The following is a 12,565-nucleotide window of genomic DNA, read 5'->3' on the forward strand; positions in this document are numbered from 1 at the left end:
AAACACGTTTCGACGAACACACTTAAGATGAATTACAATTACTTTGTCTCGTACGGGAATTAACATAAAAAGATTTTCTCATGATATAAACTAGAATTTATTTTCGAATTCGGGTGAATATTTATTTAAATTTCAAAAATATAACGTTAAAAGTTCAAAGACCCGTGTAAAGATCAGAACTCATCACATAAATGCGAGATCTTTGACAAAACCAATGACATACCTGCTGTGACTTAAAGCCCGCAGCGCGATATTTCGTGTGGGATGATCCAATAATTTGACATATTTATTGAACGTATGTTAATCAAAGAATCGGTAATCTTTTTTTCTAGAATTTCTAAGATTTTTCTAATACATACTTCAAAACAACGCTTTCTACTTAATCTGCGTAGCGTCCACTTAACTGTAATTAAATTAACAATTAATTTTTATACGTTTATTAAAGGTGTAATCGATTAAACGGAACCGAGTAACATCTGTTTGGTTGCAGACTCCCACGGAGCGGCCGATCTCGACCTCTGACCTTTTTGGAGGCGGGCGATGGTACCACATCAGTACCACACCGTTCCGGGATCGTGGTGTCGGGGAGTGCAGTAATGACAGGGACCAAAGTCGGGAACACAATAGAAAGGCCGACCACGAGAAGACAGAGAGAAGGTATATATGACCAAGCACTGAATAACAATTGAACTTATAGTCTAATAATTATGGCCCGCTTCGCGTTCCTATTGTAAGATGTGTGTATATATGATAAGAGGCGAGGGTTAGTGACGGAGGTGTGTAATTGCAGCAATCTCTACCGACTGAATATTAATAAAGTAGCTGGAAGATTATAACCCCAGAAGCTTTGTTACGTAAACAAAACTCGAAGCTGGTGTGCGACACGCAAGTGTTGATGACTTTTCGCGTGCTATCCCCCTATCTCTGCATTTATCTCACGATACCGAATTACAAACACGTTTTTAATACTATTTATATATCGTGACGACATTCGATTATTTGTATTATGTACCGAAGCAAATATTAATTCTAGTCTATGGACGAAACTACAAATTTTCCTCTTTGATGTGGGAAAATGTTCTTGCCGATAATTCCATATTATTAACGGGTCTATCACAATGATGGACTTTTATTTAGCATAATAATAATTAAAGTTGGCACGAATAAATATTTACATATTACTTAAAGCACTTGAAACGAGAATGTAAAAAGTTTTCTTGGATATAATTATGCAAACCACGTTTTAATTTGAAATCTATCAAAATTTATGAACTTTTTCATGTTCATGAATTCACCATAGTTTTTATATATATAGATATATAAGCATTCATTACGAAACAGGCAATCTGCTATATCAATTTATTCATTAGACAGGTCAGATAACAAAGCACAAAGAAAACTTGCTGCTGCAGCAATGGAAAAGTCAGAATTGTTTAAAATATATTAATAAAATTCCTTACAAATACTTCAACTGTAGGAGTACTTGCTGTAAAGGCTAATTAAAGCACAATTTTTAAAAATATATTTGCAAACACTTGTACGGAAAATTACGAAACTTGCATTACAAATTGTTTGCAGTTTTCGGATTCAGAAATGGAGATGGCTGGACACGAAGTCGATGGAACGAACAATGTATACGAGTCAATGAAAAAAGTCTATTCAGAAAATCCACAATAGAACTATCATCCGAGTTTCTCTAATCCATCCTGACGTCAGGGTGGTTACAAATACGGTGGAAAAAGGTAGAGTTGGGGTGTCTCCTTTTTAATGAAGGGTCAAAATATAAATTCGAACTGTAGTGGGAGGCCCGTGCACGCATTCGCACAAGGGTCAGTTCTTGTGTGTCGTCTCCTTATCAATCATCCGGCCGCACCTATTTCTCTAAGCTATACTGAAAATCAGTTTATCCCTGGCTCTTTAATAACAGTGGCGGAGATAATGGAACCCCTTCTAGTCTCCGTTACTTAATATCCTTACCGCCCCCGTACTCACAATTTCTTCTGAGGACGGAATTGCACTTTCTGTTCGACCTTAACCTTACAGTATTATTCTTTCCATTGAAGATAATAAAGTGTCTCGGGTTTAAAATTAATGAACGGTACGGTAGGTAGGTCTCTCTTTCCGTACATCTCCTAACACACCCTTATTTTAGTGTCTGCTTTTTACTGTAGAGATGTTTAACTCTCTATTCTTAACCCGTGTCCGTGATGGTGAATTTTTATTTCGGAAGCTAAGATGGTGCTGATAAAACGATTTAGCCACTGTTAAGATACCCTATAATGTAAGTCTCGCCACCGATTGTCTGCCTCTTTTTACCATTATATTTTTTTTGTTTATCTCGTAGCCACCGATCGTGACATTTCTGCAAATTACTGCTCGAAATTGGTAAAAAAATTTTCTTTAACTCGGTATCGGGCCAACTAATTAGTGGTAATTGATCTCCACCCCGAGACGCGAATTATGCCCTTTGTAATTGCTATCAACCAGGCATTGTAAAGGCATTAAATCATAGGAAATTTATTGCGAAACGTACTTCTTTAAATTGAGCTATTAAAGCCTGACTTTTTGACTCCGTAAAGGGATGACCTTTCCCCAAATTCATCTTGTGAGTTTCGAATGGGAAACCCACTGGTGATTTGTAGCAGGGGATGATGAAGTGTAGACGTCCAAATCACCAGGGATATAATTAAGGAGGGAGAAAGATCTAAATGAACAAAATGACTAAGCGCATTTTTTTCTTCTTCTTTCCCACTTCCGTCTTATTTTCCCCTGCCGGTTTTTGAGGCCCACCCTCAATGTGACATCACCACCCCCACCTGAATGTCATACGTTCCGATCATTGTAAGAGATTTAATTATATATTAGTCGCGTATACTCCTATATACCACCAGGCGCGCTATGATTTTAAAAAAGTAATGCCATCTGCTGGTATAATTTCGTATTAAGCCATCTCCTCACTACCTACAGTTCGATAGCCACCTAGGAAACTTAATAATTCGGGATGGCCACTTTTATACGCTTATAATTCTAGGACAGTAAAGATAAAAAGAGCAGCCACAAATTTTAAAATATTTATTATTTGATACGGGATAAGTTTATGATATGTATTAACAAAAGCGCACGGGAAAAAAGTTATAAATAATAAAATTTCGTCTTTCTAATTCCGATCACACGCGCTGTCATCGCTTAGTGCCCTTATCTCCACAGTGGACCACATAGAACTCGCGCCTGTTCTCACCATTGGCTGAGTAGATAAATCAGATGCGCGACGATATCGAACCCCCTACGGAGGAAGCAGTGTTAATGGTCAAAGGATGGTGCAGGGTGATTGAACATAAATAAAACTACGTCAGTCTCTGACGAAGTGATATACGTTTTGGGTCACATTTCTGTCAGACTCCTACGGGGGTAGGCATAGTTGACGACGAAGGCTAAAGCATTATAGTACGTACCTTATCAAGGGTACAGGTAACGCACCTTACAACAACAAATACATCCTGTATAGCACTCTTTACGATGATAACATTAATTTTTATTAACTTTTTATATTATTATTATTTTTAAAAAAACTTATAAATATAAGAGAATGTGTATAGGATATTTTTAAGTATCTAATTCGCATTTCGGTTTGGAAAACCATAATTTTCTGTAATTTCTTAACCCTATGGCGAAAACTATCAAGTGGAGAGGTGGATCGTGGAATCGTGACTGGAACCTGAAATTTATTCACCTGGCATCGGAAACGGTGGGTCAAACAGAGGTCATGTTGACATATCTTCCAGAGATAAGGCTTGACAAAGCAACGCACCTATCTGTCAATTGTTGGACACCAGTATTTTGTCTTGTTGATTTTATATCAGATTAGACATGGCTTATAAATTTTATTTTCATTATTGGATACAGAGTATGGCGTTTAAAGTGTTTTATCAACACAATGGAAACTCCATCAATGTCAGAATAGTTTTAGTTTAGTTTAGTTTAAATTCATGTACGAATTTCTTAAGAAAACAAGATTATGTAAGAAAGAAAAAGTATTTTTCATAAGATAAGAATTTATATTATTCCTAACTATCAGGAAAATTTCAGTAAATTATATGAAAAATGGTAACTACTTTCTCGTAAATAGCTTTATCATCATATTTTTATCATAGGAGTACACCTCAAAGAGGTGTTAATGTCCAAACACAACATTTATCATAATTTAAAAATATGTATATAATCTAAGTATCCATAATTTTTCGAATTTTATTTACGCCCATTTTCTTGATCTTGTTCACTCTTTATGCATAGTACTTAAAATAATTCCAGTTCTCTCTTAAAGCATTTTTGTTCAATGCACAATTTAAATAAATTATCCAGTGTGTAATTATTTGAGAGAAATTTTATAAAAGATACAAAATAAAAACTCCATAAAAGAAAATAATGCAAGTAGAATAAATATTAATAAATGCCAGGTAAATACCAGTCCAATTTAAAAACAAAAATATTTAAAATAGCAAATAATATGAAAAAATAATACAGATGAATTCAACAATAAATAAGAATACATTAACCTCACAATATGCCTGATATGTACTCAGATTTCGTACTTACTAATCCAAGAAGGTAAACTTAATAGTAGTATTTAAATTATTACACACACAGGTGTATGTGGCTAAAACCCCGAAAACATTGCTTCATTTATACTATCAACATAACGGCTTTAAAAAAACTCATGTCTGTAAACTGTAAAAAGACATTATCTACATTCAGCTCTATCCAAACAACAGTAGACAGTCTCCGCTGATCCAAATAAAGCCCAAATTTTAAGTTTTATTCTTGCTTCATCATCTGTTTTTTTGGATAATGTCAGCTTTATCTGCTTGTGACTTGGATAAAATACACTTTATACAGATCAAGTTCAAAAGTTAATACATTATAACTTGCTTTAATCAAAAAACCTTGAATGAATATAGTTAATATTAGAAGGTTAATCCTTGCTTTATCCAATTCATGGGCTACACAAACACACTAGTACATTGGATACAACATACTATAATAATTTTTATGTAGTAATTTCTGTTTAAAAAAATTTTTTTATTATATATGTTTAAATTTAAAGTAAAACCTTCAGCTCCAGATTAAGTATTAATAATTTTGTCACTTAACTGAACCTAATAAACATCATTTTATTCATTTATTTGTTTCTGAAAAGATTTTAATTGGATGAAAAGCATTTCATTTAAATGAAATCATTTACATAATTTTATACAATCTATTAAACTTCAAATTTTTTTTAAAGATCATTTTGACAAAGCAAATTAACAATTCATTACATTATAAATTATCATCATCATCATCATCCAAATTTTAATAAATTCTAAATATTTTTATATCAGCATTTGAGTAGAAAATAAAATTTAATGTATGTTAAAATTTAATATAAATATATAATTATAACAGTAATTTTTTTTTTCTTTTACAAATACTTACAATGACATATCCTCACAACTTATCTCATTGCATTCATAAAGGTTTTTAAATTAAATAAGCGTATTCATTCATACCGAATGTGTTACCAATAAATCTGAATAAGTAGGAGTATGTAGTAAATTATACAACCTACATAGAAAAATTTATACACAAATTTTATGTTAAAATAGTTTATGGCAGTTTCCTAAATCAGGATAAAAGATGCACAAGTTCTAGGAATCTCCAATTTTATTGAGAGCATCATTTATATCTAATTAAAACTTTTACATTGCCGTATGCTACAAAAAAATGAATAATTACTGCAATGTTCATGAATTTACTAATTGATGTTAATGCATTTTATGAAACATGGGATATACCGAATCAATGAACAGGAAATTCCAAAATTATAATAGTTTCTTGGATGTAAATTTTTCGCACAAACTTTATAAAGTGAATGATTAGGTAAAGTCTCTTCTTTAGTTACTGCAGTAAGTTTTTTCCAGTAGAAATAAAATCGATAATCAGTAAACAATTTCACGTTCTTGCAAATTTGCATAAAAGGTTTCTCTTTTCTGAGAAGATTACATTTCATATAATCCAATCATGTAAAATTTTATCGTTTTTCTTTGGATACAAAAAAATTATTTCCTTAATGTGAAATGATATATATGGATTTCTAATAAATGTTAAATGTTAAGTAAACAATGATTTTTTTTAATTAAAATAATTTTCACTTGCTATACATTTAAGCAGTAATTTCATTGAATTGAACAACACAGAGGTGGACAGTAGGATATATTAAGACATAACAGAGAAACTACATATATCTGTAAAGGAAACAAACAAAGCACAGTTTGTCAGAGACATTTTAATCTGTACAAGTATTTTGAACTTGTAAAAAAATTCTGCATTATTTTGTCATGGACTTGTATGAAAATTTCAAGCTGCCCAAATAGAACACATCTGTACTTTGTAGTGTCAAACTTCAAACAACTGGATACATCACAAACAAGGAATATCACAGCAATAACATTTTGGGAAGACCAGTAAGTAAACAATGTATCTAATTTCCAACAGTTTAAGCAACTTCCCCCCTTTTTTTGTCTTAATATTGAAGGCACTGAAAAATCACCAAGATGAAATAAGGCATGTCATCTGCAAGAAATGATCAACAATTACAATATGCAAAAATTTGTAGCCCTAATGATAAATATAATCCTATAATACAATAAGTGCACACAACTTGTTTTCATATAAAAGTTACTATTTCTTTTAAAGATAAATGGTGGTGAAAACAATATATGGTGCAAGAGTAATTAATTATATATATATAATGTGTGTGCCAAAAATTAATCTCAACAATGAAGAACAAAGAATTCAGGAAATATAAACATTTGCAACACAAATGAGTACTTGTTGATCCATCAAAAACTGTTTACGAAAACACTTTGGTTGATCTGAATAATGAGCAATGTCTTTAAATGAAGGAATAAATTCGTTTTTGCTAAAAAAAGAAAATCTTTGGTGATTTGCTTTTATATAAACTGCATTTTTGAGCACATTTTCTTTGGATCATAACCTCATCTTGTTAAGCTTGAATGATTAAAAATATGATATGTCTTGATTGTCTTTTATAGCTGATCACCTATTCGACAAACAAATGGCACATTGAGATGATTTTAGGATTATCTCCAAAAATGAACTTCAGTTGCATTTCTTTTCCTTTTTGTTTTTATAAAATAACACGTCCTTTGATCCATTTCCACTGTACATTTTTATTCACTCAAAGGTCATCAAATTATCGACTGGCTGCTAATGAACGGAATTGTTTTAAATGCATTGATAAATAAAAAATTATTTATATATATTAAATTTTTAGTTTGACTGAAATTAATGATAAATTTACCTTTTCCTGATGGTGTTTTGTTGCATCTTGCAGAAACTTACACCATTCCATTGCTTTGGCTTGACTTCCTGCTCGGAATTTGTATACATTGCCCTTGATGGGATCGGTCAGTTGAAAAGCATCTGGCTGATGGGGATTATCACTGCTTATAACCATCCATCCTACAACAGATGTAATTTTTCCTGGATTTGATTTAAACTGAAATATTAAACATAATAAACCATTAAACTTGGAGTTTACTTTTTCTTATAATAAAATACTTTTGAAAATTAGTGCAAACTGAATAAAATTACAGTATATCCAAAACTAAATCAGAAACAACACATGAGGTTTTATCATATTTTTAATCAAAAACAATTGAAATCTTATCAAATTTCAAGAATAAAAACCTCTATTTTATTATTATAGCTTGCAGTCACCTGAAAATAAGCTTTTGTATTTTTTTGTCAGTAAAAATTTTTCTGTTGCTTATTAAATTCACTTCCAAAACAATTTTACTCAACAATTTTCTCCATTGAATAAAACTGATGTAAATTTGTAAATCAAAATCCAGAGTATATGATATATGAAACAACACAGTCTTTAGTAGTTCAGTGATGGCTTCTATAGATGCTAATTAATATGTAACAAGAGAATTACTGAATATCTCCGAAGTTTTAAACCAAAACTTTTATTGCAATAATTCAATCAATATTTATCAAAAATATAAATTTAAAATAAAATTATGAGTTTTTTTAAAAAAATCACATCCAATATTGAGATGAAATGTGTATTTAGGCACTAATGCAATAACATTAAAAATTCCAAAGTACAGAATCCAGATATTTCTTAGCTTCAACTTACTTAAAAATTTTGCTTTTTGCATTTAAGAAAGGGAGATTGAGAATCAGAGCAAACCACAGAACATAAGAAAATATATCTGAAGTTCCTGATCAATTAGTTTTTATTCTGAAGTAGATGAGCAGTAAGTACAGGTACAGTATTTTAATGCTAATGTTTTTATCACCGGACAAACTTCTTAGCATCTACTGTACATACATTATTTATAAAAAGATGGCACAGCATTGTTTTTGGAGAGGCTAAATAAATTATACAACTTCTATTAGAATTTTCTGTGGTTTGGAGAGCAAAAATATCAACACACATCTATTCTTATGAATTTAAGGTTTTTTTTAAAAACATTCAAACTCAATCATCTCAGAAAAGATTCTGAGGGTTAGCACTAAGTCCTCAAGGATCTTAATTTATAAATGAATTGTTAATGTTAATAGTAAAAGTAATTTATCTAATAAAATAAAATTTGAGGATTATATTTTATAAATTTCCTTTTTATCCTTTAAATTTGTTTCAATGACTTTCCAGAATTGCTGTGTCTTGTGCATTTAAATTTGTTTCATTTTGAAATAATTTTTTCTGTCCCATATTATACCTATAATCAAAATGTATTGGGAATGGTTCAATGCAATGCAAGATTTGAATTTATTCATCAAAATTTATTTTGTCCCTTTCAAAGTAATCCCCTCCCACTGCAATGCACTTATGCCAACATCTTTTCAATCCTTGAAACAAGCTTTAAAGTCATTTTCATCAAACCTCTTCAAGAGTTTGATGCCATAAAACAAAATTTGCTGAATCAACTCAAAACGGTAACCACAAAGCAGAAATTTTATTCAAGAAAACAAGTAAAAGTCACACGATTCCATGTCAAGTGGATACAGAGCTTGCAGAACCATATTTGTTCAATTTTTGGCCAAAAATTCACAAACAACAAGAGCAATGTGAACAGGTTCAGTATTACGATACAAAATTTGTTTTCTAACCACAAATCGGTTGTTTTCTACAAATTGCTTAAGCAAACGACACAAAATGCTCAAATAATTTTCTTTGTTGGCAGTTTGGCCAGTCAGAAAGAATTTGTGATGTACAACACCTCAGCAATTAAAGAAAACAATCAACAAGACTTTAATTTTTGACTGACTTTGACATGATCTTTTCAGTTTCATTTCACCTTTCAAGTGCCATTCACTTGATTGTTGAGGTGTTTTGTCAAAAGCATAAATCCATGTTTCATCACCTGTAATGATTCACTTTAAGAACAATAGCCCTCAAGAAAGCATTTACTCAGCCACTCAAAACATGTTGTTTCTGGAAAAAATTCGACATTTTCAGGACGTCATGAGAATTTTCTATATTGAGATTACATAATAAAATAAATTTGCAACTCTTTAGTTGCATACACAAGTTTAAATATTTTAATAAATTACATATAGAAGGCTAGCCTTTCTATATGAAAGGCTAGCCTTCTATATGTAATTGATTAAAATGTTTTAGCTTAATATTTTCCACTACAGCAGACACCCTCTTATCCAGACTTGCTTTAAAATATTTTTTTTCATGATTAATGTTCCCTGAATCAAATTTCTGGTATCAATTCTGGAAACAAGTAGTGTGCACTGTAACAATCCTATAACTTTTTTCACTTCAGTTAGAAGTGAAAAAGTTATAGAACTGTTACTGTGTCTTTGCTATTTATGCTGTTTGAATTTCAGTCACTTCATGTGCACATAATTTTGTCATCAATTGTTTTTTAAATTATGCTAATTTTAAACAATAGGCTTAAACAAGTGGATACAACTAAATACTGGAAATCACAGAAATGGAGAATCTAAAAAACAAATATATAATGAACTAGGTGTCAGAAAAAGTATGGTAAATGATTAGAAGAGAAACTGAAGTTGTTTCAAGACATCAGCATGCAAATGAAATCAGGAAATGGGTGCAGGTAGATACACTACAAAGGAATCAAAAAATAAAGTCATCAATGCATTACGGATACAGTTTCAGTTCAACAACAACAACAACAACAACAACAACAAAAAAAGAACATTTCTTAGTAGTTCTTCATTTAGCTTCTTGTTTAGATCTGTATCAAATTATTATTTCAACAATCCAATAGTGCTGTTTTTTTCCAAGACTTATCACAATGACTTCTATATGTTATAACACTCTTTTTTTATTCTTTTTTAAAAAAGAAAGTTTATTCAGAAGTTATTGTGATAAGTTTGGGAAAAAACAGCACTATTGGGTTGCTGAAATAATAATTTGATTTCTTAGCAGACTAACTTTTAACAAAAAGGCAGTGTAATTGGCACAAGAAAGTCAATAGCAGAGAAGATTTCTTAACCAGCAAGAGATAACTTTGCAATGGAGAATGTGCCATGGAAATCACTGTCTAGATATTTGTTGTGAGAAACTGTCAGCAGATAAAGAAACTACAAATGATATTTCCAAAAAAAGTTTTAGCTTCTGTCAAAATGCTAGCAGCACAAAAAAAATTACTACTGGTTACAACATGAATAAGAGAATCATTGTGACCATCTGTACTGTACAAAAGTTGCTGGGAGTCACAAACTGCCTTTTTTTTGCAGGAAAAATCAGCCAATCCAAGAGTATTTAATAATGCAAAATTCAATGCCCTACCAGTTTACTAAAACACTCTGAGATCAGCTTGAATGGATTCTTTTCTTTGAATAAATTCAATGGTTTTTCAACTGAATTTGTTCTGAAAGTTAATCCACATTTGACATTTGAAATTATCACTAAAGATTGTTCTTGTCTTTGGTAACACTCCAGTGTATCCCAATTAACCTAGCTTCTGATGATATTAAAATTGTTTTTTTACCAGCTGGAATCTTTGTTGAAACCTGTGGATCAAGACATGATGTTGGCCTGAAAAGGCATTTCAGCAAAAATCATTTTCCAGAAATTCTTGAGAAGACTGCCAATGAAGAAACAGAATTTACTGAAGCTCTTAAGAAAATTAATCAAAGATGTGATTTAAATGTTGGCAATTGCTTTTGAGGAAACATCATCAATGACCTCAAAGTCATTAAGAAAACTATAGCCTGATGTTGAAAAATGATCAGCAAACTGCAATCTGGACAAGGAGACTTTTCTAGATTGCAGCCAGAGAAGACTTTCTATGGAAAACTAGCCTCTATTTAAATGTTAGATATGTAAAGAAAATTTGAAAAACTCCTTGAAGACAGCCATTGATCAGACACAAATCTGAAACCAGCATTCAGTGGTGTTATCCATTTGACCACTAGTGAACCCCATGTTGAAAGAATTGAAAGAAATGCAATTCTACAAACAAATCAAACTTTAAATTTAATTTCTGGCTGCTTCTGATGGGATAAAGTTTGAATGTTGTTACACATGTTCAAATAAGTCATAAAACCAGCTGAATCTTAAAATTTACTTGAGTGTCTGTAGCAGTCTTAAATGCAAATTTCAAGAATATTTTTTAAAAAGCCAGAAAATTTCCTAGAAAACTAAGTATTCTTGCTTAAAATTAAAATCAAACAGACAGTTTAAAAAAGCAAATTTATGCAAATGTTGTTAGATCAAAACAATTCACGTAAATAGATAAAAATGGAATTAAGTGTATAACATTTAATTACCTTGTTTCTTACTAAGTATTATTACTTCTAATTTTAAATATAGTAAAACTGCACAAATTTTAATATGAATCAAACTCCATCTTGGTGGCTATTAGCCACCTCACTTAAATGAACAAGACAAAAAATGTCCTAAAGTGACATTTATCCCCATTTATGTGCCAGAACAGGAAAAATCCATGTTCTAAATTCAAAATATTGATACGTGACAACTGCTACTACACCGGATTAAATTAATAAAACCACTTAAAGCCTGTTACCGGTGGGGTTCGCTGAAAATCGTTACAAACGTTTTCGAACTATAAAGTTCTTCTTCAGGTAACCGACGACCGTTAATCGAATGCAATTCGAATAAAATCCTAATGGAATACGATTCCGAATTCTATCGCTTGGATCGTTGACGTCATCCAGGCATGCGCTCTTACCGGCTGTGTACTATCTTAAGTTCTTGTTTATGAGTGCTTGCCATGCCGTTGACAGGGCGATTTCGTCCTTATTGTTGATGCAGTTATCTTCCTTGAGATTAGCCTTATATATGCACAGAGCTTCCAGCCATCTAAGATGGTTTACGCATTGAGTTGTGTGTATTATTTTGGCTTGATTGAGAAAAGGTTCTATTTCCGGATCCGAGGCATAGATAGCAAGAGCGGTGGTTGACCTCGCGTGTAAAATATCACTCTCGTGTTCTTTTAGTCTTACTTCCAGGGAGCGCTTCGTGGATCCTACGTAGATTAGACCTCTGTCT

General features: G+C 31.7%; 1 protein-coding gene across 3 annotated transcripts in view; it reads right to left on the reverse strand.

Annotated features, from left to right (window-relative positions):
- Positions 1-6,145: 6,145 nt before the first annotated feature.
- LOC136984054 (ras-specific guanine nucleotide-releasing factor RalGPS1-like) overlaps positions 6,146-12,565 on the reverse strand; it is a 59,212-nt gene continuing 52,792 nt past the window's right edge. For 2 of the 3 annotated variants that reach the window (XM_067280974.1, XM_067280975.1), the window contains exons 16-17: positions 7,361-7,558; positions 6,146-7,266 (exon numbers count right to left, since the gene is read on the reverse strand). In XM_067280974.1, the coding sequence (XP_067137075.1) occupies positions 7,234-7,266; positions 7,361-7,558 (231 nt within the window). In that variant the 3' untranslated portion in view covers positions 6,146-7,233. The remainder of the gene's footprint in view (positions 7,267-7,360; positions 7,559-12,565) is intronic. The other variant, XM_067280976.1, reaches the window with a different exon arrangement.

The sequence above is a fragment of the Centruroides vittatus genome, unplaced genomic scaffold, assembly GCF_030686945.1.
Source record: "Centruroides vittatus isolate TY-2023 unplaced genomic scaffold, ASM3068694v2 contig_900, whole genome shotgun sequence".
Taxonomy (NCBI): Eukaryota; Metazoa; Arthropoda; class Arachnida; order Scorpiones; family Buthidae; genus Centruroides; species Centruroides vittatus.